The sequence below is a fragment of the Podarcis raffonei genome, chromosome 14 (assembly GCF_027172205.1).
Source record: "Podarcis raffonei isolate rPodRaf1 chromosome 14, rPodRaf1.pri, whole genome shotgun sequence".
NCBI classification, from domain to species: domain Eukaryota; kingdom Metazoa; phylum Chordata; class Lepidosauria; order Squamata; family Lacertidae; genus Podarcis; species Podarcis raffonei.
In genome coordinates, this window is record NC_070615.1 from 15,051,073 (window position 1) to 15,078,955 (window position 27,883).

A 27,883-nucleotide genomic window follows, 5' to 3' on the forward strand; every position below is an offset into this window, starting at 1 on the left:
TCTACACTGATTTCAAATGCACATTGTTGAACATGGCAAATTCTGTATGAAAAGGCCTCGTGGGTATTTTTTTTTATTTTTTTAAAAAAGCCACCACTGAATTCTTCAAATGAGGCTTCACAATTTGATCCTAAGGCCATGAGCATCTACTAAAAGAATATTTCTCTACCTGCCAATGGCTGCTCCCAAGTGCACTTCTCTTTTTCAAGCCCATGGACAAATTGCAAGCATCTCCTCTCATCTTCACTGTGGTCTGTTACACACACACACAAATAAAACTGCACAGGGCTTGATAATCAAGATTAGGAAAAGGCTCGCTTCCTGTTTCTATGGTTGCAGCAGCCCTTAAGATAGAAATTTCCCTGCAACAACTAATGCATATTCATTTTAAGGTAGGTCTAGTTCCATTTTCCTGAGGCAAGAACCTTCCCCCACCTGTTCACAATCCGTTAAAGTCCAGAAGCAGCAAGATAAACAAAGCTCTACCTTAAAAAAGAAAAGTCAACAACAATTTTTGGAAAGAAAGAAAGAAAGAAAGAAAGAAAGAAAGAAAGAAAGAAAGAAAGAAAGAAAAGGAAGAATGGGTAGTGGGGGAGAGAACCATTAAATCTTTAAATTCTATGTACAAATCACATTGCAAACAAGAAGAATACTCTGGTTATTTTTTGTGTGGAAGAGACATTTAGGATTAAAATGCACACCCACCAAATGTTAGTTTACAAAAAGATATATGTTGCTATTCCCTAGTTATCAACTCCCAGTTTAGATAGTCCTTGCCGGAAGTCATGCAATTCATCAATCTTTCCATCTAGTACGTCTAAAAAAGTCTGTAACTCAGTCTTAAGGTTGTTTTGTCTGTGTTTGCTCTCTTCCACCTCTGTCCTTAGAGCTCTGACTTTCTCTTCCAGGTCTTTATTCCTTTTCTCAGCAGCCTTAAAAAAAAAAAAAAGTTCCATTAAAGTCTCAACAATAACAAAAAGAGCAATGGCCCTCCCCACACCTGCCCCATCACTGCATCTCTTATTTATTGTGTCCATTGCAAACCTACCTGCAAGCAAACTCTGTCAGGGGAAAGGCTATTATTTTAATCTGACTCCTTCACAGAAGGATGTGGAAGAGATGCTTTGCCTTGAATGAGGTCACTTTGGGCAGCATTTGGCTGGAATTTACGTGCCCTGCTCTGCATATATTACTGCCATTGCTAGCGCTTCAGAATTTGTTCTAAACATTATCTGAAGTTGGTTTGGGTCCTGGCTCACCCGTCCACAAATACAACCTGACAAAACAGCGCCTGGGAACTGATACTGTTTTGTTCTGGAACTCAATGTCATTTTTTAAAAAAATAGGAAAAAGAAATATCTGGAGTCTCCCTGGCTGAATGTGTAGGAAGACAGTGATAATAATAATAATAATAATAATAATAATAATAATAATAATAATAATAATAGTAATCTTTAAGTTCCCTAGCAATTGAGTTTACATCATCAATATAAACCTGTACTTGAAATGCTTTGCCCCAGAGGATACAGTCCCATGCTGCCTCTCCTCAACAAATTCATGATGCATGGGTTGAGATGAAAGATTTACAGATGAAGCCGTTCCTAAATTGTGAAACAGGGTACATCTTCTACAGGCTTGAGCTTCCAAGGCAGAAGAAGGGTAAGTCAGTGGAGTGCCAGCAGCACAGAACAGCAACTAGGACTTTAGCACCGAAGGCTCTCTCATCCCTTGAGTAATCCAGGCCCCTCCCTGAACATACTGCTTTTATTGAAAAATATGTCTCCAGCCATGGGTGTAGCCAGAGGAGTGCAGGGGGGCAGCTGCCCCCTAAATAAATAAATCAAATAAATCAAAATATTTAACTGACCAATTGCATCACAGATTACTCGGTTCTGCTGCACCTAACATAAAGCCTGCCTCCCTCCCAAATAAATCCTTGTTGTTGTTGTTTAGTTGTTTAGTCGTGTCCGACTCTTCATGACCCCATGGACCAGAGCACGCCAGGCCCTCCTGTCTTCCACTGCCTCCCGCAGTTGGGTCAAACTCATGCTGGTGGCTTCGAGAACACTGTCCAACCATCTCGTCCTCTGTTGTCTCCTTCTCCTTGTGCCCTCCATCTTTCCCAACATCAGGGTCTTGTCCAGGGAGTCTTCTCTTCTCATGAGGTGGCCAAAGTATTGGAGCCTGAGCTTCAGGATCTGTCCTTCCAGTGAGCACTCAGGGCTGATTTCCTTAAAGATTGGAGAGGTTTGATCTTCTTGCAGTCCATGGGACTCTCAAGAGTTTCCTCCAGCACCATAATTCAAAAGCATCAATTCTTCGGCGATCAGCCTTCTTTATGGTCCAGCTCTCACTTCCATACATCACTACTGGGAAAATCTTAGCTACGCCCATTTCTCTAGCTCTTTTATTTTATGGAGATAAGGAACGCAAAACATGGAGGTGGTATTCTACCCAATTGCACACTAATGCAATTAAATAAATGGAAGCATGAATTTATGATTTGGTTGTTCTGCAGTTATTCCCTGGTTCCCTTAGGTCCTGCGAAGACAGCATTGCACTAAGCCATTATTGTACTGTTGGCCTGAGCAGTTAAGGTGTCTTAATATTTTCCATCTGTGTTATGATTATACCTGCACTACAGTAACTTGCATTCATGAATGGAAGGGAAAACGCTGTGGCTACTTCCTTACTGCTTGGCTCTCCAAGCAAGCAAGCAAGCAGCATTAGCCTGACATGACCCCAGAGAAGTAGAGGACCAAGAGGGAAAACTGGGTGAAAGTTAAGAGGGAATCGTTTTTCCAACCTTCACTTCTCTACCTGAGCCATCATCATCCAGCATGAATCATACGCTTCAGTTTCTCCAACATAAACATTCTGGCTATAGGTCTTAAGTGGAGTATAATTTTCCTTTTAAAACTGAAAATACATACTGAATAATAATAACCATTCATACCTGCAATTTCTCAGATACTGTTTCACATTCTGTCATCAACTCTGGTATGATTTCACCCTGTTTCCGAAGATCCTCTATTTCCTAGAGAAAGTAACACAAAAATATAAAGGTTATGAATTTCCACCAGATAATAAAACTTTTTTTAAAAAAAATCAGCATCAGCCATATACACATTACCCAGCCTTCAGAAATATATACAGGCATTCCCCGCCCCCCAATTTACGCACATTTAATTCACATGCGACTGTGCATACAAACAGCCCCAGAAACCCAGAGGTTGAGGGAGGGGAGGCCTGCAAAGGCTTGACGAAGTCCTACTGTGTCTCCAGCTTGCAAGGAGACTCTCCCTGAAGCCTGAAGGGGGTGTCCTCTTTGGGCTCCTAGGAAGGTCTCCATGTGAGCCAGAGGCACAGCGGGGCTTTGTTCAGCCTCCCAGCTAACAGCTGATGCGCATAAAAGCAACAGCGATAGCTGCTGCGCTTTCCCACACAGCAGCTGCTAGCAGGAATGTCCACTGCGCCTCCGGCTCATGCAACCCGGATAGGTAGAGGAACTTAGCGGGGCTTTACTGAGCACAGCCTCAACAAGTCTCTGGCTCACTGAGACCCTCCCTCCCCAAAGAGGACGTCCGCTTCAGGTTCCGGGGAGGGTCTCCTCATGAGCAAGAGGCACAGTAGGACTTTGTTGAGGCTCTTCAGGCCTCTCCTCCCACTTCTGGGCTTCTGGGGCTGCTCCCCATTTGCACTCATTTCACGTATGTGTGCAAGGGGTCAGAGTGTAACACTAGTGGCTACTGTCTGTGGAATGGTCTTCCAGGCAGGGAGATGTGCTTGGTGCCATCTCTAGCAGTTCTTAGGCACCAGGCTAAGACCTTTCTGTTTCTCCAAGTCATTAGTTAATTAATGCTTCCTTCTATGGTGGTGCTTACCTTTCAGTGGGCTTGGCCCTTACTATTTTATTTTTTAAAATTTTATTTTCTAAATATTTTTTAAAAATAAATCTTTATTAAACATTCAACACATATTTACACAACAATTCACCATGTTACAATTTATGCACATACACTACATGGAAAAAAGAAAAATCTAACAAAAAATAGAGAAGAATAAAGAATTAAAAAAAACTTCCGATTGTTCTCAAAAAACTGAATCTCATTTGCTATTTTTTACACAGTATCATGCTATTGTATTTTGTTTCCTTAATTTCCTTCAGAGAAAAATTCTTTAGTTTATTATCTATACATTAGAAGAATCATTCAAGGTCTGCCAGGAGATTTTTGCTATCATAGTAGTTTTTCAAGTATTCGTTTAATACTATCCATTCTTTATTCACCCTCTGCATTGAGTATCCTAACTCTCCCCGTCATTATTGTCAATTGGATGTATTCTGTCATTTTTACCTGCCATTCATTCTGACTTTGTAGGTGTAATTTCACTCTTCCAATTCATTGTGACCAGAATCCTGGCTGCAGATGTTGCTTACATAAAGAGTGGTCTTACTTCTTTATTGATTTCAGTTGACATTATCCCTAATAAGAAGGCCTCTGGTCTTTTTGTGAATGGGAATTTGAGTATCTTTTTAAATTCATTATATAAAATGTCCCAGAACTCTCTGATTTTTTCACATTCCCACCACATATGCGTATATGAACCTCTCCCCTTTTTACATCTCCAACAAGTTTCTTATACATTTTGGCCAGTTTGCCAAAGGTGCCACCGACAGAGCATTTTCATAACATTTTCTCTTAGATTGCAACACGCTATAAACCTAATATCCTCCCTCCTTGATCCTTATTAACATACTGCTAGATGGGCATTTTATGTATTCTGTATTTTGCTTTTCCCCCCCTTTCTTTTCAGCCTTTGAATAGCTTTTATGAGTTGTATTTTATTTTTGTCAAGTTGCTTTGAGATTTTTTTTTATTGTAAAAAACGATAAAGGAAACAACACACCCCAATTCAGATATCATCACCAAACTATAATGTGCATGTGTAAACACTTCAACACATACTTCCTCCTTTACACTCTGTTTCACTTCCTGATTTGCACTGTACAAAGTTTGTCCCTAAAGCAGTATTGGAAAACAGCATTTAAATAAGATTTCCAGTCCTGCTTTGGAAGCAAGCTATAGTTTGTGCAAAACCTAATTTATTGGATTTGGTTGTTATACGAAACTATAGGAACTGCAACCATGAAGGGGAACGAGGGAGCATGGGAACCCAAATCCTGTGTTGATGGTCAAAATTTGGCCAGGTCACCTGAACCATACCTTTTGGAATTAAGGGGGCAGCAATTTGGAATTGCTATGGCTGCAGAATGAACTCATTTTGTGTACAAATAGGGTCTGTTTGATTTTCGCCCTTAATGTTCCCTAATGGCTCAAGGTGATACAAACAATATGTATGCCAAAGCTCTTTTCAGGGATGATATTGCTAACACTCTCAACAATCAGGCTTGTTAAAAGAGCCCCAAGCACAAGGAAATTGATTAGGGCGATGGATTTTGATGGATTTTAAGACATCTCCCAGGGACACGGGTGGTGCTGTGGGTTAAACCACAGAGCCTAGGACTTGCCGATCAGAAGGTCGGTGGTTCGAATCCCTGTGACGGGGTGAGCTCCCATTGTTCGGTCCCTGCTCCTGCCAACCTAGCAGTGCGAAAGCACATCAAAGTGCAAGTAGATAAATAGGTACCGCTCCGGTGGGAAGGTAAACAGTGTTTCCGTGCACTGCTCTGGTTCGCCAGAAGCAGCTTAGTCAAGCTGGCCACATGAACCAGAAACTGTATGCTGGCTCCCTCGGCCAATAAAGCGAGATGAGCGCCGCAACCCCAGAGTCCAGAGTCGCCTGGACCTAATGGTCAAGGGTCCCTTTACCTTTACCTTTAAGACATCTCCCAGCAGCTTTTCCCAAAGAAAAAATGTCATGCTTTCTAACCCTGACCCTTTGCGCTGGGTAACAGCATTCACAAAGAGCAGTATTTTGTAACTTTCAGCGCTCCCACTCAGCCGGAAAATGGGCTCATTAATATTACAGACTTCTTTCTCACTTGCTGTGGAGGGCTGCCCCAACTTGCTTCCAGGCTGTGTGCTCTTACACGAGCAGCCACAAAACAACCCAGACACAAGCTATTCTTGGCTTTGCAAGACAAGCCCAGTGTGCACTCTGCTCAGTGTGAAACTGCACGTAAGGAGCACCTTTGAAAACCTCATATTTAGAGGAACACCGGAAGGCCAAGGAAGAACGACAGAGCAGCAAGGCAGATGTAAATATTTTAAATTTTAATTGCAACTTGGAAACCTTGGCAAGCAGCAGCAGCAAGATGTACACCCCTCTACAGCATAGGAGAGTTGCCCCTTCCAAAAAGATGGTCGTCGCTGTCCACTTAAGACAGTGAGGATAATTGGTTGAGGAAACTGGGGTCCTGGAATCAGTCCACACTCTTCCAAGCAGGTGGTGGGCACAAGCAGAACTCACAGCATTGACAGTCAGTGGTGTACACCACTGCAGCAGCTTGGACTATTCTGAGCCAAAAGTCTTTGTCACTTAATCACTCGCTGTAGGTCTCTGTTTATTACTACCTCAATCCATTTCCCCCCTTCCCACCTTGTGTAATATGAATTTTTATGTGTAGGTGTAACTGTGTGTGTGTGTGTTGATAATTTAATGAAGAACAAAATAGCTTGGATTCTTCGGAGTCGGATAAATGCTTAGGGTTGTGATAAAATAAAATAAAAATGAGTTGGTGTGAGTGCAAAACGTTTTAACCTTCTAATATATTCATTATTCATTCTTCTGTAGCCACCCCCTACACCCCCCCTTGTGCAGGGTCCACAGAGAAGAGCCTCTGATGAAGACCACAAGGCAGGGGTGGCCCAGGATGTTTTGCCACTAGAGGCGAAAACCCTGGCTGTGATTCCACCTCCTGCCCCTCTTCCCACTGCCGGGTACTTGCCCCCCTCCTGTTCGATCCTGCTGCTGTGCTCCTCTACCCTAGGGGAACTCTAAGAGGATGAGCAGGAGGAAGACAGTGGCCCAGGAGCAAATAGAGGAGTTGCCACTTGAGCATGCTGCTGCAGCCCCCAGGGTTGTGGAGGTGGAAAGCACTGAGGAGCAATAAGTGTCTGGCAGTGGCAAGAGCTGGGAGCCAACCACCAGGTGCCCAGCAGTGGCAAGAGGCAGAAGGTAGCAGCAGGGGCACCAGATCATAGCTGTCAACTTTTCCCTTTTTTTAAAGGGAAATTCCCTTATTCCGAATAGGATTCCTTGCAAGAAAAGGGAAAAGTTGACAGCTATGCACGGCCAGCTCCACCTGTGCAGGGGGGAAGTGTGATGGTGTGGGGAGTGGTGGCACTGCTACTGGTGGAGAGGCGACGGGAGGTGCAGCCCCAGCTATTAGCAGTGGCTTCTGCTCCTCCTCCTCTCAGGGTGATGCCCTCTCACAGCTTGCTTCAGACTGCTTCGTGGACTGCCTGCCTGTGTTGCAGGGTCTGGGCTGGTTTATAAGGTGGATGGGTGGTCTTTAAGGTTTCGTGGTACCAAGCTGAACTGAACCCAGAAACTAATTGGGGTTTGTGTGTGTGTGAATTCCAAAAAGGGACGCGGGTGGTGCTGTGGGGTAAACCACAGAGCCTAGGACTTGCCGATCAGAAGGTCGGCGGTTCGAATCCCCGTGACGGGGTGAGCTCCCGTTGCTCGGTTCCTGCTCCTGCCAACCTAGCAGTTTGAAAGCATGTCAAAGTGCAAGTAGATCAATAGGTACCACTCCGGCGGGAAGGTAAACAGCATTTCCGTGCGCTGCTCTGGTTCGCCAGAAGCAGCTTAGTCATGACCCGGAAGCTGTATGCCGGCTCCCTCAGCCAATAAAGCGAGATGAGCACTGCAACCCCAGAGTCAGCCGCGACTGGACCTAATGGAGTCCAGAGTCGGCCGCGACTGGACCTACCTTTAAATTCCAAAACTAAACTCTATTTGTTTCTCTGCCTTGGCCCCATCAAGCCACCTTAATCCCTTGTTCCAGTTCAATGAATATATGCATGCTACAACAAGGTTTTTTTAAAAAAATTGCGCTGTGCCACCATTATCCTAAGATGTCAATCTTCTTTCCAGCTGCAGCTGCTGAAAGCAGGAAGAGGAGGGTGGGGAAACAAGGAGGAATAGATCTGAGACAGCCCCAACAAGCTTTCCAGACAGCTGCTAATTCAGTACAATGCAATTGTCTGTCAGGGACCAGGAGTCAGGTTCCTCTTCTGAAGGTGAGGAAGAGTCGAGGACTCTGAACAAGAAGGGGAAGGGCACACAGGGACAGCCTCAGAAGCGCTGCTTCCCAATGAGCCTGTACAGCCAGAGACTCTCTGGTCTGAGAATGTGGCACTGTATCAGAGTTCTGGATTCCTAGAGTACAGGACAAGCACTGCTCTACCTTAAAACCTGCTCTGCCCTCATCAAGCCTGAGCCTCGCCTTACCTTCATCCAGTCAGAACCTTGTCCTGCATCCAGCATGAACATCACCTTGCCTTGACTTGCCTCTAGCATGAGCCATGCCTTGCGTCCAGCCTAGGCCTTGTTTCAGCACAGAAAAGGGTCATATCTTTTAGTACTGCTCTATTCTGCCTTGGTCAAGCTGCACCTGGAGTAAGGTAAAGGTAAAGGACCCCTGGATGGTTAAGTCCAGTCAAAGGCGACTATGGGCTTGAGCCGCTCATCTCGCTTTCAGGCCGAGGGAGCCGGCATTCGTCCACAGACAGCTTTCCAGGTCATGTGGCCAGCAGGACTAACACAACTTCTGGCACAACGGAACACCGTGACGGAAACCAGAGAGCATCGAAACAGCATTTACCTTCCCACTGCAGTGGTACCTATCTATCTACGTGCACTGGTGTGCTTTCGAACTGCTAGGTTGGCAGGAGCTGGGACAGAGCAACGGGAGCTCACCTTGTTGCGGGGATTCAAACTCCCAACCTTCTAATCAGCAAGCCCAAGAGGCTTAGTGGTTTAGACCACAGTGCCACCCACATCCCTGCTCTATTCTGCCTTGGTCAAGCCACACCTGGAATACTGGGTCTAGTTCTGGGCACCACAGTTTAAGGACTGTAGAGTTGGAAGGGACCACAAGGGTCATCTAGTCTATGAAGATGAAGAAGAAGAGTTTGAATTTGATATCCCGCTTTATCACTACCCGAAGGAGTCTCAAAGCGGCTAACATTCTCCTTTCCCTTCCTCCCCCACAACAAACACTCTGTGAGGTGAGTGGGGCTGAGAGACTTCAGAGAAGTGTGACTAGCCCAAGGTCACCCAGCAGCTGCATGTGGAAGAGCAGAGACACCAACCTGGTTCACCAGATTACGAGTCCACCGCTCTTAACCACTACACCACACTGGCTCTCTATGTGCTACCAACTGATCCAGGATATTGACAAGGGGAAACATATGCAGAGGAAGGCGACCAAAATGATAAAGTGGCTGGAAACCAAGCCTTATGAGGAACAGTTGAGGGAGTTGGGTATGTTTCGAAGAGGAGACTGAGAGGTGAAAGGATAGCCATCTTCAAATATCTAAAGGGCTATCACATGGAAGATGGGGGAAGCTTGTTTTCACCTGTTCCGGAGGGCAGGACCCGAACCAGTGGATTAAAATTACGAGGAAGGTGATTCCAACTAAACTTTAGGAAGAACTTTCTGATTGTAAGAGTTACTTGACAGTGGAACAAACTGCCTCAGAAAGTGGTCAACTCTTCTTCATAGGAGGTTTTGAAGCAGCAGTTGGATGGCCATCTGTCAGGGATTCCTTAGGTGTGATCCCTGTGTTGCAGGGGGTTGGACTAGATGGCCCTTGGGAGCCCTTCCAACTCTACAATTCTATGCTCCTTTTTTGTCCCTTGTATTGAGCAGATGGAGCTGAAACCAAGCAGGAAATTTTGGTATAGACTTAATACAACGGGCAACAGCTTTCAAGAGATCTATATAAACGTCTTCCAACACTGAGTAGCTGTTGGATTGGAATAGCTTGACAACTGTGTGAGGTAGGTTAGGCTGAGAGGCCAGTGACTGCCCCAAGACCACCCAGTGAGCTTCAAGGCCGAGTGGTGATTTGGTCTCCCGGGTCCCTAGTTTGACACTCTAATCCAGAGAGCCAGTGTGGTGTAGTGGTTAAAAGCGGTGGACTCATAATCTGGTGAACCAGGTTCGATTCCTCGCTCCTCCACATGCAGCTGCTGGGTGACTTTGGGCTAGTCACACTTCTCTGAAGTCTCTCAGCCTCACTCACCTCACAGAGTGTTTGTTGTGGGGGAGGAAGGGAAAGGAGAATGTTAGCCGCTTTGAGACTCCTTGGGGTAGTTATAAAGTGGGATATTAAATCCAAACTAAGGCACGGGGGCCAGATAAGGCCCGAGGGACTCGTTTATCCAGCCCCCGGCAATCCCCGCCGCCCGCTCTTACAGGCGCTGTGCTGCTGCCCACTTCCAGGTCAGAGGAGCACTGGAAATAGCTTGTGCGCATGCGAAAGCGTTATTTGCACATGCGCAAGCGTTATTTCTGGTGCACGTCTGGGTCGGAGGAGGCCCGTGCACATGCGCACAAGCTATTTCTGGTGCTCCTCCGACCCAGAAGTGCGCCGGAAATAGCGTGTGTGCCCTCTACACAATTGGCACTGGAGACACCGGCCCGAGGCGCAGTAAGTTTGCTGACCCCTGCTCTAATCGCTGTATCACACTGTGTCTCTCTGGTTTCCTCTGCATATAAGAGGAAAACACCTTCCTCACACATTTCTCAAAGGACAAATCCCCAGGATTCTTTGTGGAGGAAGCTTGCAGCATACACATACCTTAAGAAGGGTACCAACCATCACTTCTACCTGCCCCTGTGGGTTATCTAACCCTCCCAGCTTCCCCAGGAGGGCTCGGTTTGCTCACTTAGAAAACAAAAACCATTCTACCCAACTTAAAATTTTGTCCAGCTTTTGTTACTACATTAAAACAGAACACCAAAAAAAAAAAAATGAGAATAAGGTCCCAAGGTAAAACAGACAGAGCACAAAAGCCTAATGTTTTGCTAGGAACCCCTGGCATTTTCAGGAGCATCAGTCATGTCGTTGTGCCCAAAGCCTCCAGGGCTTGCTCAGCTTCTAAAGCAATCTGCATTAGGGTTTTTTATGTTTTTGTTTTACAAGTACTGCGGAAGCGGATTGATTCCCCAAAGATGTTGTGGCTGCATGTCCCCAGCTTTAAGCACTTCATTACCATTCTTTGTTTTACATACCAGCTCCTTGTCTTGCAGCTCTGCTTCCAATTCCTGGAGGCGCCTGCTCAGCTGCGCATTTCGTTCTCTCTCCTTATCTATTTCATTGCACTGCTCTTCCAGTTCGTCAATCTTAAAGAAGGGTTGAAAGGAGACAGTCTGAGTTCCCAATCCACTACAAATACTTATCATTTGCTTTTCATGTTTTTAAATAATGGAAACCGGTGCAGGAAAATAAGGAGATAGCAGCAGGTGGCTTAAGGGGCTGAGGATGGCCTAGAGCAGGGATTACCAAACTTGAGTCTCCAGTTGTTTTTTGGACTGCATTTCCCATCATCCCTGACCTGATAGCTAGGGATGATGAGAGTTGTAGTCCAAAAACAGCTAGAGACTGATTTAAAGCACTTGTTTGTTAAAGTTGCTAGAAACTGTAACTCTGAGGGATAAACTACAACACCCAGAATTCTTTGAGGGAAACAGTGTTCTTTGGGTGTGCTTTGGAGGGAGAAGCAAAGAGGCTGCAACTACGGCAAAAAGGTTTGTGTATAGGTCTGCTTATGAAACCAAGATGCAATCATCCAAATGCAGCCAGTGTGTTCAAGGTGTAGGTCCTTATGAAGGAAAAAAAGAACTCATCTCTGCATAGTTCTCCCAGCACTGAGCAAAGCTGCCTTTCCCCACAAATCAAGTTCAGTGTTGTGGGATCCTTGCTACAAGTAGCATTGATGGAAACCAAAAAACTCTGCTGTCAATAAACTTCTGCCAGGAGTGTGTGGGTCAATTAAAAGCTTCTGAAATACCGCACCATATTATTTAATGGCAGTGCACACTACTATTCCTGGACTGCTCCAAAGTTTAGACCTTTTTGTTATTCTCCCCTGACATTTACATCCGGTACATCTAATATTGGGCAAAGTAGTTTTTAGGAGACAGGAATGATTTTGCCTTGACCTCTCTCCCTCCAGCAATTTTTGGACTATCCCAGGGCAACTCAGCACAGCTAGGAATGCATGAAACGGCACCAGGATTTTTATATTGGTTAAAATATATTTTATTTTTGCAAGTTGCCAATGCATTAGATAAGTGAAATAAACGGATCTACCACCAAGGTTTGTTACGGACCAGGATCCGTAGGCTAGCTATTAAGTCTAGATACTAAAATATTCATCCCAGAGTAAGAACCAATTTATTTGTTACCACAAATGCTTAAGACCCCTATTCTTCTCCTCACAGAGCTATACAGTGGACCCTCCAGATATGAATTAAATTTGTTCCGGGGGTCCGTTGGCAACCCAAAAAGTCCATGGGCAGAGGCGCCGTTTCTGCGCATGTGCACGGCATGATTGAGTGCTTCTGCCCATGAGCGCGCATGGCAAGACCCGGAAGTATACACAACCCGAAAGTTACGTATCCTGAGCAGTCCATAACTAGAAGGTCCACTGTAGTTCCCTGAATGGTTTAACAATAAATCTCTCTTCCCAAGGAACCCTCAGAACCCTGTGGTTCTTGTTCAATACTCCAGTCCAGAGATGGTGGCTCTCGGGTCCATGTGCCCCTCCTTTGGACACGCCCCCTCCTCAAGCCACACCCCTGACTAGCTGCTGCTGCTGGAGCAACATCTGAGCTCTCCTCTTCTGGAGCCTTCGCCCTGCCTGGAGCTGTCCAGGGTACCACTGAAGCTTTGCCTCTGTAAATTGCCCAAACCATCATTCAGAAGAGAAGGTTTCCCAAAAGGAAATGCAGCCCTCAGGGTTGGAGAAGTTTCCTCACTCCTCATCTAATCATTACAGCACACTGGCATGTTTTCTGACTAATAAAATTAGTAAAGCACCACCGTTTCAGTTTGCTGCATCCAGTACCTTGCTCCTAAGTTGATCGTTCTCATCTTTGCAGATGGAAAACTGCTTCTTCCAGTGTTCTATGCTGGCTGCAGATTCTTGGAGCGCAGAAGTCAGTCTGGCATTGCTCTCCCTAAGACTGTGGAGTTCTGTTTCCCATTTCTTTACATTGGAGGAGCTAAAAGAAAGAGGGGGGTGGGGAATCACACAAACATTGGAGATTTCTCTATAGTTTTTTCTATAGACCAGATAAGAGGCACTCATTATGCGGCATATAAAATACCTCAGAACTGGGAGGGGGAAGTAGTTTGAAATATACATAATCCTGATTAACAGGGATGGATTAAGCGTTTTTTAAGATTAATCACACACACATATTCCAGCTCTCTCTCTCTCTCTCTCTCTCTCTCTCTCTCTCTCTCTCTCTCACACACACACACACACACACACCATTCAAGTTTACTACAATACAACAGCTCTGTTCATGGTATAATACCTTTGTATTTGGTGAATATTACTCATATTCATATTTACTGTTACAGCAGATCAAATAAAAAAACTTTATACCTCATGAATTGTGTGCCTTATTATGCTAATCTTCTACAAACCTATTCCAGTTCTGCAAAAAAAACTGTAATTTTTTTGGCTCCCTTCTTGCACCCTTATATAACTGGTAAGCTCTGTCATTATGAAATAACCATATTTTCTCAGTTCCCACTGTCACCTTATAAGTTTATAACCATTTGCTATGTCCAGCCTTCCAAGCATATTCCCAAACTGCAAATGTAACTTGATTACTCAAACCCTTGCAACATTTATTTTGGGCAGTCGTGCAACCAGGGAGTTTCCTAAAGAGAAAACACGTGCCATTTTGGCTGCTTTCACCCGGGCAATTTGCTGGAATGGTCACACTTTGCACACCTACTTTGTGGCGGCAGGGTGCTAGAGTAAATGGCCCTACGCTCTTCTTTTGTTCTTAATGCTAGAAAATCTCTCTCATGGAAGTCTTTTGTTCTTAATACTAGAAAATCTCTCTCATGGAAGGCTGACTGTTAAACACCTCTCTCATCAATATCATAAATACATCTGAGGGCATAACAGTGTCCAAGAACAGTATCAGTATAGCTTTAAATCCTTCCAGCAGGACAAATACATGTGGCGTGGCGAAACTTCTCTGATCCTCTTTAAACAGCATAAAGGTATAAAGTCTCTCAGCGAAACAAAACAAGGCACACAAAGTGACCCCAAAGCTTCTCTCTGTCTCTCTCTCACGCACAGAGCACTATTTGTATTGCTCTAGTATTGGTGGATCACAATAGACCTCCTACTTATTTGATTTTGGCTTCCAACAAGTTTGACCATGTTTGGGTGGGCCTGTGTTTAAAAGGGCAGGGGAGGAGTTTGTCACATGGGGAACCTCCAGATGTTCCCAGCTCCCAACTCGCATCAGTCTCAGCAAGGATGGGCAGTGGCCAGGGATTGTGGGAACTGGAGTTCAACAACACTGCACACCACTGTAGGGAATGCTTAAGTCAGAGCATGGAGTTGAAAGGAGCATGGACTGGAAGCGGCCGCCGAGACAACATAACAACGGTCCTGAAAGACCTACATTGACTCCCAGTACGTTTCCAGGCACAATTCAAAGTGTTGGTACTGACCTTTAAAGCCCTAAACGGCCTCGGCCCAGTATAGCTGAAGGAGCGTCTCCACCCCCATCGTTCTGCCCGGAACACTGAGGTCCAGCGCCGAAGGCCTTCTGGTGGTTCCCTCGCTGCGAGAAGCCAAGTTACAGGGAACCAGGCAGAGGGCCTTCTTAGTAGTGGCACCCGCCCTGTGGAAAGCCCTCCCACCAGATGTCAAAGAGAAAAACAACTACCAGACTTTTAGAAGACATCTGAAGGCAGCCCTGTTTAGGGAAGCTTTTAATATTTATTAATTATTGTATTTTAATATTTTGTTGAAAGCTGCCCAGAGTGACTGGGGAAACCCAGCCAGGTGGGCGGGGTCTAAATAATAATAATAATAATAATAATAATAATTATTATTATTATTATTATTATTATTATTATTGAGTGAGCCAGTGTAATGTAGTGGTTAGGGGATTGGGCTGGGACCTGGGAGACCAGGGTTCAAAGCTCCATACAGCCAAAAAGCTCTATGGTTGACCTTGGGCCTGTCATAGTCTCTCAGCCTAACCCATTTCATGGGGTTGCTGTGAGGATGAAACTGAGAGGAAGAGAACCTCATGTGTCACCTCAAGCTCCTTGGAGGGAAAGTGGGATAACTGACAGTTGGGATGGTGGTGGGATTTTATTTTATTTTTCAGCTGACAATTTGAAAAACAAGAGGGTGGTAGTAGGTTTAAGAAGTTACTACAGTGGTACCTCGCAAGACGAAATTAATTCGTTCTGCGAGTTTTTCCGTCTTGTGAATTTTTTGTCTGGTGAAGCACGGATTCCCTGGGTATTAACGGTTTTAAGAAAAAGGAAACAAACTCGCAAGACGTTTTCGTCTTGCGAAGCAAGCCCATAGGGAAATTCGTCTTGCGAAGCAACTCAAAAAACGAAAAACTCTTTCGTCTTGCGAGTTTTTCGTCTTACGAGGCATTCGTCTTGCGAGGTACCACTGTAGTTCTAACTGCGTATCACCCTAAGCTTCACTTTACTGTGAATTTGGTTTTTTATATGGTCCTCCAAAAAACACTGTCAGGTTTATACCTTGGGTAATTGCCATGCTTAGAGGGCTTGGACACTTACCCTGATACCTATATTAATACAGTGCTGCTACCGCAGTAATAATGTGGCATGACTTTATCCCAACATGTTTGTAAGACATGCTTGTATTATGTGAATTGCAGAGCTAAGTTTATAACATGTCACAGTTACCAGTGTCCAGATCAGAAAATGACCAATCCACTTAAGAAATAGAAAATATCATAATAAAAACCATATAAAAAAGCAAGTTGTATCAGATTTAAAAGAGCAGCCTGTTAAAAACATAATTAAATTAAAAATGGATTAAAACACAACGAAGCAGGAAAAAACAATCAGCTTGGTGGGCCAAGCACCTGTTTAAATAAAGAGGTTTTTTGCCTTCTGGCAGGAGAATATCAACAAGAGAACTAGATGAGTTATCTCAGCAGGGAGTTTCAAAGTCAAATCAGAGCCCCCCAACTCCCATAGGATAAAGTTAGCTCTCAACTCCTGCTTGCTATTTAACCATGCATTTAAAGCAAATGACTTCCCACAAAGAAACTTGGGAACTCTGTGTTGTTGAGGGTGTTGGGAATTGTAGTTCTGTTAGGGGAAACTACAGTTCCCATGATTCGGGGGGGGGTGTTGTGCTTTAAATGTGGTGTGGATCTGCCCCAAGAAGTGGCCGTTGGTGCTAATTGGGACAGACAGGGTGGAAAGCAGGGAGGACCAACAGTAGGGGGAGCCAGAGCGCAGCCACTTCCCTGACTGTTTGTTTGTAAGTAGGCAGTGACTGGCTGAGGGCAGACTGAGGTTGTTTGGGCAATGCTTCATCCACCCTAATAGCCCAGCCCCCACCGTTAGTACAAAAGAAGTACCGTATTTTTTGCTCTATAAGACTCACTTTTTCCCTCCTAAAAAGTAAGGGGAAATGTGTGTGCGTCTGTCAGAGGCTCAGGAGCAGAAGAGCAGGGGAGAGAGCAAATAGAGAGCGGAGGAGAGGAATCAGAGGGGAGCGTAGGGGAATATGACAGTGACCCGAGAGATTCCATGAGCTTCTCCAGCGAATCAGAAGATTCCCAGGAGGGGGCGCCTATGGTAAGGGCGAGGGGGGTCCCAGGGGGGACGCTCCATAAACAAGGGACCAGAGGGGACTCCCAAGGAAGTAGCGGAGGATCAGGACCAGTTCCCCCACCAGAGCACAGTGGGGGGGAAGAGTCACATGACTCAGGACCAGCTTCTCCTCCAGCGGGGAGAGAAGATGAGTCAGGGGTAACCACGCCCCCATCGGGAAGTGGGGAAACGGAGGGAAGGCCAGGTTCAGCTAGCCTCCCCGAAAGAGGGAGCAGTGACACAAGTGTAACGGTCAGAAGGAAAGTGGGAGGCTGCGCGCGCGCGCCAAGTTCAAATGTGGAGGAGCGCGGGACAGCAGAAAACCCGGATTGGGAGCCAGGTCCTAAAGCCCGAAGGAGGGGGGGAGAAGAGTCAGGGGACTCAGCGTCAGAGGAATCTAGGAGGGCTGAGACTCCGACTAGCAGGAGGACCCAGAGAAAGAAGGAACAGAGGAAGAGGTGGAGTAAGGCTAGAGTCTTAAGCTGGTGTCAGGGGGGAGGAGATTCAGATGGGACTTCTACGGTCTAAGGCATAGACGTAGCGTTGCGCGCTGCACGTCTGGAAATGAAACTGAACTTCAATAAAGACTTTTTTACTTGAGGAAGAGGCAGCGTTGGTCTTGTGTGAGCTGGGACCTTGGGCAGCGCTGACAGCGTCTTATGGAGCGAATGCAGGCTGTGCAGCTATCACAGAAGCCAGAACAGCAAGAGGGATTGCTGCTTTCACTGCGCAGCGATCCCTCTTGCTGTTCTGGCTTCTGAGATTCAGAATATTTTTTTTCTCCTCCAAAAACTAGGTGCGTCTTGTGGTCTTGTGTGTCTTATAGAGCGAAAAATACGGTACTCTCCCACTAAAAAGCATGGGCACTTCTTTTGGCCTGGGAATGCAGTGACCAACAAATAGCCAACAATAATGTAAGTCATGAAAGCAGCTTCACCTCTGGGCTAAGGCAAGTTTCAGTTTGTCATTCTCTGTTTTCAGTTGTGCATCTGAGGGACCACCATGTGATGCCTTCTCATCGTCCGTCCCATTGACGCTGGACGCCCGAGTAGAACACGGAGTTTCACGGCCTGATTCCTGCACAAGGCATTCCGCAAACCAAAAAAATTGTTACGATAAAGGCCTGCTGCTTCTCAACGTGCTACAAGATGGCGCAGAACCCCCGCGGGCGCCCCCACCATCTTCCAAGCGACCCAAAGGGAACACCTTCTGCAAGAAAGGATAGTCATTGTATTTCAGAGGGTGGGTCAACGCAATCAGATCACTTGGCAAAATTGTTCCTGGACTGTATCACCTCAGCTTTGAATGCTATTGGAAAATTCCCCGTACGCAAAGATTTTCAAGCCAGGCTGGGAGATGGCTAGGCTCAAACTCTTCTCCTTAAGATGCAAAAATTTCTATTTCAGGGGCAGGCCGAAGGTAGATTTGGATCTACTGGTAGATTTCTAAGTGATTTGCAGTAGATTTCAAAATGTCTCTGCCTACCAATGCTTTAACAAGTTCAAGTAAAAATTGAAGTAAAAAAGAAAAAATCTCTATCATGGCTGGTCTTAATTGCTTCTCTCTTAACATCAGTGTCCCTTGCTTGTCAAATGAGAGTACTAATTGGCTGCCATATGTCTTCATTCAGCAATGTGGGCCAGTTTTGGAGGGTTGTGTTAGAAGCACTGATGCCTGGAAACTTACAGGTAGATTTGTATGCAGGTAAAACTGGCTTCACCTTTTTGTGACTGGCTCTTGCTTGCAGACCTTGACATTCTAGGAAAACAGAAAAAAAAGATCCCGCACCTCTGAATTCTCCCTGCTATGAGTGCAAATGAAGGGAGTTCTGAAGATGCATTTTTTAAGGATAGCGTGCCAAACATGTGACTCCCTTTACCTAAGGTCAGAAGTCGTACAGTCCAGGAACAGCTTTCTCAGCTCATCCGCTGTATGTGGCATCTGCCATCAGCCTGGGCCATTAGGTATCAAGCAAGCAAGCAGATCCACCAAAAGCAATCGACAAGAATCATTTTTGTTGCTGCTGTTAAAATACTTTATTTCTTTGCTAATGCTCACCTGAAGCTGACCTTGGGTAGCATTTTCAACAGCTCTTCTCTTTCACAAAATCCACTTTCAAATCAACGAGATCATGTTCCCATATTCCACATTCAGATAATTCACTTACTTGGGAATGATTGCTAGAAGTCTCTGTTTTTTCTTGAGACCGGTCTCTTGCCAGTCTGGCAGCTTCTTTCACCTCTTGAAATTTCTCGGCAAACTGAACATAAACACATAAGCAAAGTGTTACATTAGGACAGCCGCAAATAACAGCTTACTCTAACTGATTTTAAATTAGCCTGCATGAATTATGAAGGTCCATAGAGCAGGCGTGTCCAGCTTTCAAGAGACTGAGATCTGCTTCCACTATAAAATAACTGGCAGTGATCTACCAAAGTTGTTGAGCTTTTAAAAAATATATATATATTGGGGTGGGGTTTCCGTGATCTACCGAAATCTACAACATACCCCCCACGATCTACCAGTAGATCACGATCTACCTGTTTGATGTCCCTGGCATAGAGAGAAGTGAGCTTTAAGGTATTCCTCTGGGGGCATCCAAAACAATCAGAAATTGAGGTGGAGGGGTTCTAGTTTTGTTTCTGTACAATGAGGTGCTGGTGGGGAACCTCAGGCCAGTAAAAATCAGGCTCTCCTATGCATGTTAATATATATATTTAATTTGCATTTTATTGGTATTCAGTTACAAATGAATTAAGATATAAAAAAAGAGAAAGGAAAAAAAATCAGCAGCAACAACAAAGGGTACGCAAAAAGATATATAGCTGCAAGCTGCATAATTAAGATAACATTTAAATGTGACCCTGAGACAATTGCAGAAAGCACACAATTAACATCTGGATACTTAGAGCCTGAACCAGAGCTCCAGTTGTGTAACGTTGCACACTGGCAGATCTCCTTTCCCCACAGATTAGCTGCCAACTTGGCTAATTCTGATTTATAGAAGGTCAAAATTAGAGCCAAATCACACAGGATGCAAGATAATATATCTATATATCTATTTATTTGTTTCCTATACCATCCTTGTGTCCAGCTGGGAGCTCAGAGCAATGTAAAGGTAAAGGGACCCCTGACCATTAGGTCCAGTTGTGGCCGACTCTGGGGTTGCGGCGCTCATCTCGCTTTATTGGCCGAGGAAGCCAGCGTACAGCTTCCGGGTCATGTGGCCAGCATGACTAAGCTGCTTCTGGTGAACCAGAGCAGCGCACGGAAATACCATTTACCTTCCCTATTTATCTACTTGCACTTTGACGTGCTTTTGAACTGCTAGGTTGGCAGGAGCAGGGACCGAGCAACGGGAGCTCACCCCGTCATGGGGATTCGAACCACTGACCTTCTGATCGGCAAGTCCTAGGCTCTGTGGTTTAATCCACAGTGCCACCCACATCCCAATATATCTATATATTTATTTGTTTCCTATACCATCCTTGTGTCCAGCTGGGAGCTCAGAGCAATGTACTGCAGCATTAAAACGCAGTCAATTCAAAAACACTGTATTAAAACTGATTCTAAAACTCTCTATACATGCAATGCAACCTAATTTAGAACTGTCCTCCCCTCCCTTTCTCTTAACAGGTTGGAGAGGGTGGTGTCCACATTTGATTGATGCAACAGTGCTGCGGAAAGCTGTGCTTCATACTCTCCCTGATCTAAAGACCACCGCCCATTCAATCCTACAAGGGGAAAATTAAAGGTTCAGATAAGATGGGGAATAGAAGAGAGTGGTGCCCACTCCCAATTCTGATCCTGAAACGTCAATTTAATGAAAGAGAAATGTCTGTGATGGTTTGAGGCGAAGGCAGGAGTGACAGGTAATGACAAATAATCATTTGGGAGCACATTTGGGGTATGTGTGTATGCGAGGAAAGAGCCTTAATAAATTCTTGCAACTGACCATGAATGTAATTTGGCTGTCAGCCTTACAGTAACCTCTGGCCTCAGACACCATAAAAATAATGGATGTGAGGCTGTTAAATGTTGAAAATTTATTGCTGGGTTTAGGGAGCAACAAGAATACAGATCCATTATTTCATTATTGTCGTCCCACAGAAATCCAACAAGCCTAACTAATGCATGTCCTATCGTACGAGTTACCTTAAGGTTGCACAATTCTCATTAAATAAAATAAGATAATATTATCCCTGCAATGCTTAGGGTCTCAGAATCCTGGTCTGGATAAGGAATCCAACCCCTTTTAAAAATGCAAAACCAGACAGAATCACATGTTTCCATCTTGCATAAGTCTTCCACAGATTTTGACATTTAGCCTGCATGAAATTTTTATGATTCTTGCTTTGTGTGGGATTTAATGATGCAAACCAGCAGGGAAAGCTACAGCTTTAAGAAGATGAGCCTATATCAAAAACTGTTTGCAAAACCTTTGAACTTCATTGCAATCCCATGCAGGCACATTCATAAATGACACTGAAGTCCAATTAACAGTTATTGCCACATCCTCCTCCTCATTCCTGTGGACCGGCATGTCATTACTACTGTAATTTACTTCTTCCCAAATGGTAAACTAAGGCTCAATCAGAAGAATAATTTCTGACTTAGCTGGAGGGATCAACAGTGGTGGGCTTCTCTCTGTTTAAAAATAAATAAATCTTGAAATTGCTGCTTTAATTAATTCACAGCAATCCACATTGACAAAAGTTTGGAATTTGTGCATCGTGGGGCATCTCTTTAAGTCACATCTACACCATGTATTTAAAACACCTTTTTACCACCTTAACGGTCACGTCTTCCCCCAAAGAATCCTAGGAACTGTAGTATACCAATCACAGAGCTACAATTCCCAGCATGGTTACAAGCTATAGTTCCCATGATTATTTGGGGAAAACCATGCACTCTGAATGCTATTTAAATGTACAGTGTGGAGCAATATAAACAATTCTGATAAGAGCAGAGCACATCATCCCTAAAAGTTTATCACAAATTTCTGATGCTATTACACTATCACTATAGTTATTACACTACCTACTTTTTGAAGTTATTTCAGTTACTCTAGGACAGGGGTCGGCAACGTGTGGCCCATGGGCTGGATCCGGCCCATGAAGACCGTTTTACCGGCCCATGAGCCACCCCCAAACCAAGCCGCCCGCTCGGTGAGTCCCCTCTGCGCTATGCTAAACCAGCACAGCGCAGGGACTCGCTGAGCAGCACTGGAAATCGCATCTGTGCATGCAGATACCGGAAATCACTTCTGCGCACACCCTGACACTGAAAATCGCTTCCAGGATCTCAAGCCAGGAGACCAGCTTGAGATACAAGAGACTGAACATACAAAGCATTTTCGGCATGAAAAGCATGTGCTCTGTCCCTGAGCTATGACTCCCTCCCCTTCAGCCATATATGTTTCCAGGGCAGCTTCAGACTCTTGCCGGAGCACTGACATGGCCAACCCTATCATTAGGCCAAATGAAGCAGCTGCTTCAGATGGCAGGTGCTAAGGGGCAGGGAGTGGAGAGGAAGCACTGGGAGGATTGAACTGCACGTACCACACAGCCTGCCCTACAGCTCCAAAGCTGGGAGTGGTGGCGATGGATGTTTTCCCATCAGCAGTGCTGGGAGTACAGCCATAGCTGCACTATATACATTTAAAGCAGCATGCCAACTTAAACAGCTGTGGCTCCCTGCAAAGAATCCCCTGGCAGAGCTGCAATTTTCAGAGTGGTTTAACAAGAGCACCTCTTCCCAGAGAATTCTGGGAACTGTAGCTCCACTAGGGGAATAGGGTTCTACTAACAACTCTCAGCACACTTAAACTACAGTTCCCAGGATTCTTCATAGGAACCCATGAGTGAAAAAGTGCTAGAATAGTGCTGAAAATCTACAGTGTGGCCTAAGAACCAGCGTGGCATAGCAGAATGTTGAGTTCGGACCTGGGTTCAAGGCAGCCTTTCCTTATAGATATTTAATTACAGAACAAAGACCACTTCTCCAATGCAAGTCAAAATAATTTAATAGAAGCAGAGAAGGTGCATTATGTCTGTGCATGCATTTGCTCTAGAATTCTGCTTTGTGCCTATTTTCTTATGGAGGTGGCATGGGGAATCTTTCAGGGAATTTCAGAAAGGGACCAGTCAAAGGAAAATGCAGGGGACTGGAAGAGTGTGAGCTGCAAGGTACCCACATTGTAAGCTTAGTCCAAGGAAAACAGAGAACGAACTGAACAAAGGATTATTCTTTGGAGCCTGGGAAAAGACTGGGAGGTTCACAGCTGACTGTTTAGTCTCTCACTCTGCCAATTTAAAGGTAAAGGTACCCCTGACCATTAGGTCCAGTCGCGGACGACTCTGGGGTTGTGGCGCTCATCTCGCTCTATAGGCCAAGGGAGCCAGCGTTTGTCCGCAAACAGCTTCCGGGTCACGTGGCCAGCATGACTAAGCTGCTTCTGGCGAACCAGAGCAGCGCACGGAAACGCCGTTTACCTTCCCACCGCAGTGGTACCTATTTATCTACTTGCACTTGACATGCTTTCAAACTGCTAGGTTGGCAGGAGCTAGGACTGAACAACGGGAGCTCACCCCATTGCGGGGATTCGAACCGCCGACCTTCTGATTGGCAAGCCCTAGGCTCTGTGGTTTAGACCACAGCGCAACCCGCGTCCAATTTACATAGCCCTAAAATACAGTAGAAAAAGAAACAACATTTGCCCCATTCATAAGCCACAATTAATGGTTTATGGTCAATGCTCTGATCTTCTCACCTTTGCTCTTCCCCACACCTGCCAGGAGGAATGAAAGCATTATGCCTGGCTTAGCGTTATGTTCAAACTGGGGATCCCAGTCTGTCCAGCAACAAAACAAACCATGGTCTGCAGCCAAGGTTTGCTCTGGTTTGTTTGAATGAAATAAACCATGATCCCTGGTTTGGGCATAACGCTAAGCTGGGGACCAGGGTTTCTTTCTTCCACACATTAGTGCAAAGCAGTGAGACAGGTGCATGCATGGTAAACCATTAAATATGGTTTGTTGTGACGTGTGAACTAGGTCCTTGAGTTGCTTGGCCTTCAATTTGGGCTTCTTTAGTTCTGTGACACACTTGCAGAGAACGCAGTATTAAGTTAGACCCTCCAGACTAAGCCGGTTGAAATTAAGTCCCACTGAACTCAGTGTACTTAATCATCATAACTTGGGTCCCATTAGGGAACCAAGTGGAACTAATCAGGAGTAGATCCAACCCATAGTCTTTACTTGAGGTTCCAATTTTGTCTTTTGGATATCTTCACATGGATGTTCATCATTGACCTTCTTGCAGAACTGTTCAGGGTACTTGAGGAGAAAGCCCCACCGAACTCAGTGGGACCCAATTTTGAATAGACACGTATAGGATTGTGCTGCAGGGCACCCCAGGAACCCCAAACAAAAAGCAACAATCCACAATGGTGCAGACATACTTGGGAAAGTACAAAGGATCCATTTGGAAGAACTAATTCACAGCCTGATTGTTTCAGTTATAGAAGCAAGGGTGAGATGAGGGGACCCAAAGGTTGCTTTATCTACATTGTTAATATCAAAGGGAGAAAACTGCTGAACACAGGTGGGTGGGTGGGTGGTTAAGTGCCTATTATTTAGATCAAATGCTTTGGGGGGGGGAATATAGCTCTGCTCTCAAGACAATTACAAAATTATTGCAGATTGCAAGAACTGGAACCGCCACTTCTTGAAAATATAGATGGAAAGAATGCTACATTTCAGACCGAACCAGATTCGAAGCATGCTCCATGCATCCACAGCAGAGTTCCTGTGAACAATGGTTATTTTCCCCAAGGTTCTCTTTGACAGGTGGCAAACTGAAGGACACTGCATTGATTCTTAGGAAGATGTCCACAATTGTAGCAGACTATGCTGAGGATCTGTCAGAAGTAGCTAAATAACGCAACGATGAAACTGTATTTATTTATTTTCCGTACCACCGTTCATCCAAATATCACAGGGCAGGTTACAATATTAAAAAAAAAAAAATACCATAATAGCAAATAAAAACAATAGCAACCCCACACACAGAGATTAAAAGTCCACAGATGGTTTAATTAGCCTGTTTTTGCCTAGCGCCTAAAGATATGTAACAAAGGCGGCAGGGGAGCCTTGCCGGTGAGAGCATTCCACAAGCGGGGGGCCACGGCAGAAAAAGGCCCGTTCTCGTGTTGCCGACCTCTGGACCTCTCGTGGAGGTGGTACACGAAGAATTGCCTCCAGTGATGACTTTTAAAGTCCTAAATGGCTTTGGCCATATATACCTGAAGGAGTGTCTCCACCCCCATCATTCAGCCCAGACACAGAGGTCCAGCTCCGAGGGCCTTCTGGTGGTTCCTTCACTGCGAGAAGTGAGGCGACAGGAAACCAGGCAGAGGATCCATCCCGCGTGCTGTTTTGGCTTCCTCTTTAGCCCTGCGCAACCTCTCCCTGCCGGAGGGGCTGCGCGTGGCTATCCCTGAAGCCTTCCGAGCGCAGCGCAAGTTCCCGCTGCACTCCTCAGGCTTTGGGTTCCTTTTGCTGAAGCCGGAAGAGCAAGACTCTCCTGGCTTCAGCGAAAGGAACCTGAAGCCTCCAGAACGCAGTGGGAACTTGCGCTGCGCTCGGAAGGCTTCAGGCGGCTGTCCCTGAAGCCTGGAGAGCGAGAGGGGTTGGCGCACACCAATGCCTCTCGCTCTCCAGGCTTCAGCGAAAGCAACGCAAAGCCTCTGGAGCGTGGAGGGAGCGTTCCCTCTGCGTTTCGGAGGCTTAGCGTTGCTATCGCTGAAGCCAAGGAGCCTGCATTCGCTCCATAGGACACACACACATTTCCCCTCAATTTTTGGAGGGGAAAAACTGCGTCCTATAGAGCGAAAAATACGGTATTCTCTTGTTGTAGATGGTCCAGCCTAAAGGTGAGCAGAACATGGACACTGCTATGGACTACTCAGTCGCCGAAAATGGCTGCCATAGACAGCAACAAAGGAAGTGCTAGTACTCTGTCCCAATGCATATTTGTCACAAAAAAGGACTGTGGCTCTTCCTCCCGAAAGAGTCCAGAAGTATGAGGAGTCTGCACCATGTTTTCATCTGGCTGACAAACACAGCCACCACTTTTAGCTGTTTGAGGCAGCAGCTGGGACTTCTGTTAACATGGCCTCTAATCGAACATCTGATGGCCTATAGCCTTCAAGGCTATGGAGGACAAGATTAATGAGGAAGTTGTGGAATGTTCAAGAGCATCACGTTTAATGAACTAATACGATCCGGAGACACTAATGGTGAGTAGTTCTTTTTTAAAAATGTCAACTATCTGTCCTGATAAGAGACTCATTTCTAGCCTGGGAAAATTATTCTGATTCTTTGACAAGAGCACCAGCTCAACAAATAGAGTGCACATTGTGTACACCATTGGGCTATTCATCACCAAGCTACTACTGCTAGTTTAAAAGGGTCTCTAATAGGAAGACTCCCAAAGCAATAAATCATTCCTACGACATCCAATTCGCCTGGATCTACCAGCACCTAGGCTCCATCTGCGTTATACATTTAAAGCAGTATCTGAAAACTTTTGACCATCACAACTTTCTCCAAAGTATCCTGGAAGTATAGTTTGTAAAGTATGCTGTGAGTTGTTACAAGACCCCTTAATCCACAACTACTGCACTATTATTGTATTGAGAACACAGCCCCATCTGACCATACATTTAAACAGCTATGGCTCCCCCCCAACTCCTGGGAAGTGTAGTTTGTTAAAGGCGTTTATGGTTGTTAGGAGAACCCTTTTCTGCCTCCCAGAGCTACAGTTTTCAGAGTTGTAAAACCATTCTGGGAATTGCAGGTCTATAAGGGGAACAACTCTCAGCATCCCTAAAGAAACTACACTTTCCAGGATACTTTGGAGCAAGCCATGGCTGTTAAAGTGGTATGATACCGCTTTAAATGTATAGTGCAGATGCAGTATGAGCAACACTGTACCTCCACTGCCAAAGGCTAGATCTAGCACACGGTTCTTATGTTCTTAGATGGGATGTCGTGTTGAAGTGAGGAGCAGAACACACAGCTGTTCCGTTGAGCAATGCCTTTGCATATAGCCTAACACCTAGTTTGGCTTCAAGGCAGGCACAGAAAGCTAGGCGTAGAAAACCATTTGATCAAACACACTCAGAAAATTTCTAGCTTGAACGTTAACACCTCCCACAAACACTGGCCCACTCATTGATTACAGGAGATTAATCGCTTGCAAAGAGCCAAGTTGCTATTAATTAAGACTAAGTGGAAGAAATCCAGTTTCTCTCTCTCTCTCTCTCTCTCTCTCTCTCTCTCACACACACACACACACACACACACAGGGAGAGAGAGACTCCCACAAGATCTATATGTTCCTCCTTTTAATTCATTGAGATTGCAGGAGATTTTACAAAAGCAACAAGAAGTGAAAAAGTAATTCAAACTCGTTACCTTTGTTAGCTGCTGTTCAGAAGAAAACCCCAGGCCAAACACAGTGTTTGCTCGGCTATCAGCCCACTGGCCAAACTTCTGTGATGTTTTAGTGAAGGTCATATTAGGTGTGATTGTGCTATTTATAATCACCTGGAGAGAGAAGGGGGGGGATGGAAACACAAAACAAAAAGAGGTACACAATTCAGAAAAGAATATCAGGATTACATATTATAGGAGAAACAGCAACTTGCAAAAAAGCTTGCTGTGCAAAAGAAATATTCAGATGAATAACAACAATCAGCATATTGGTACATGGGCTTCAGCTGCATACCATACTGATTTGACTTGTATATATTTATGTTTCTCCTTTAGTTTATTGTCTTGAATCAATCATTAAAAAAAAAGAACAGATAAGAGATATTCATATCCATTGTTAGATTTGAAAATGGAATTCAACTGCAGAGGATTGATCTTCCAATTCTGAGTTCATTGAACCTACAAGTCAAAATCTTCCAAACAGTCAAAAGGTTGCTTTAACAGCAAGTTCAGACCAGAAGAGCAAGAACTAAACTTAATACCGGCACC

General features: G+C 45.0%; 1 protein-coding gene across 2 annotated transcripts in view; it reads right to left on the reverse strand.

Annotated features, from left to right (window-relative positions):
• Window positions 1–557: 557 nt before the first annotated feature.
• The window catches only part of HOMER2 (homer scaffold protein 2), a 78,565-nt gene continuing 51,239 nt past the window's right edge, over window positions 558–27,883 (reverse strand). For both annotated transcript variants that reach the window (XM_053365137.1, XM_053365138.1), the window contains 7 exons: window positions 27,317–27,448; window positions 19,003–19,095; window positions 17,773–17,912; window positions 13,051–13,207; window positions 11,213–11,323; window positions 2,957–3,037; window positions 558–932 (listed from right to left, as the gene is read on the reverse strand). In XM_053365137.1, coding sequence (XP_053221112.1) covers window positions 744–932; window positions 2,957–3,037; window positions 11,213–11,323; window positions 13,051–13,207; window positions 17,773–17,912; window positions 19,003–19,095; window positions 27,317–27,448 — 903 coding nt within the window. In that variant the 3' untranslated portion in view covers window positions 558–743. The remainder of the gene's footprint in view (window positions 933–2,956; window positions 3,038–11,212; window positions 11,324–13,050; window positions 13,208–17,772; window positions 17,913–19,002; window positions 19,096–27,316; window positions 27,449–27,883) is intronic.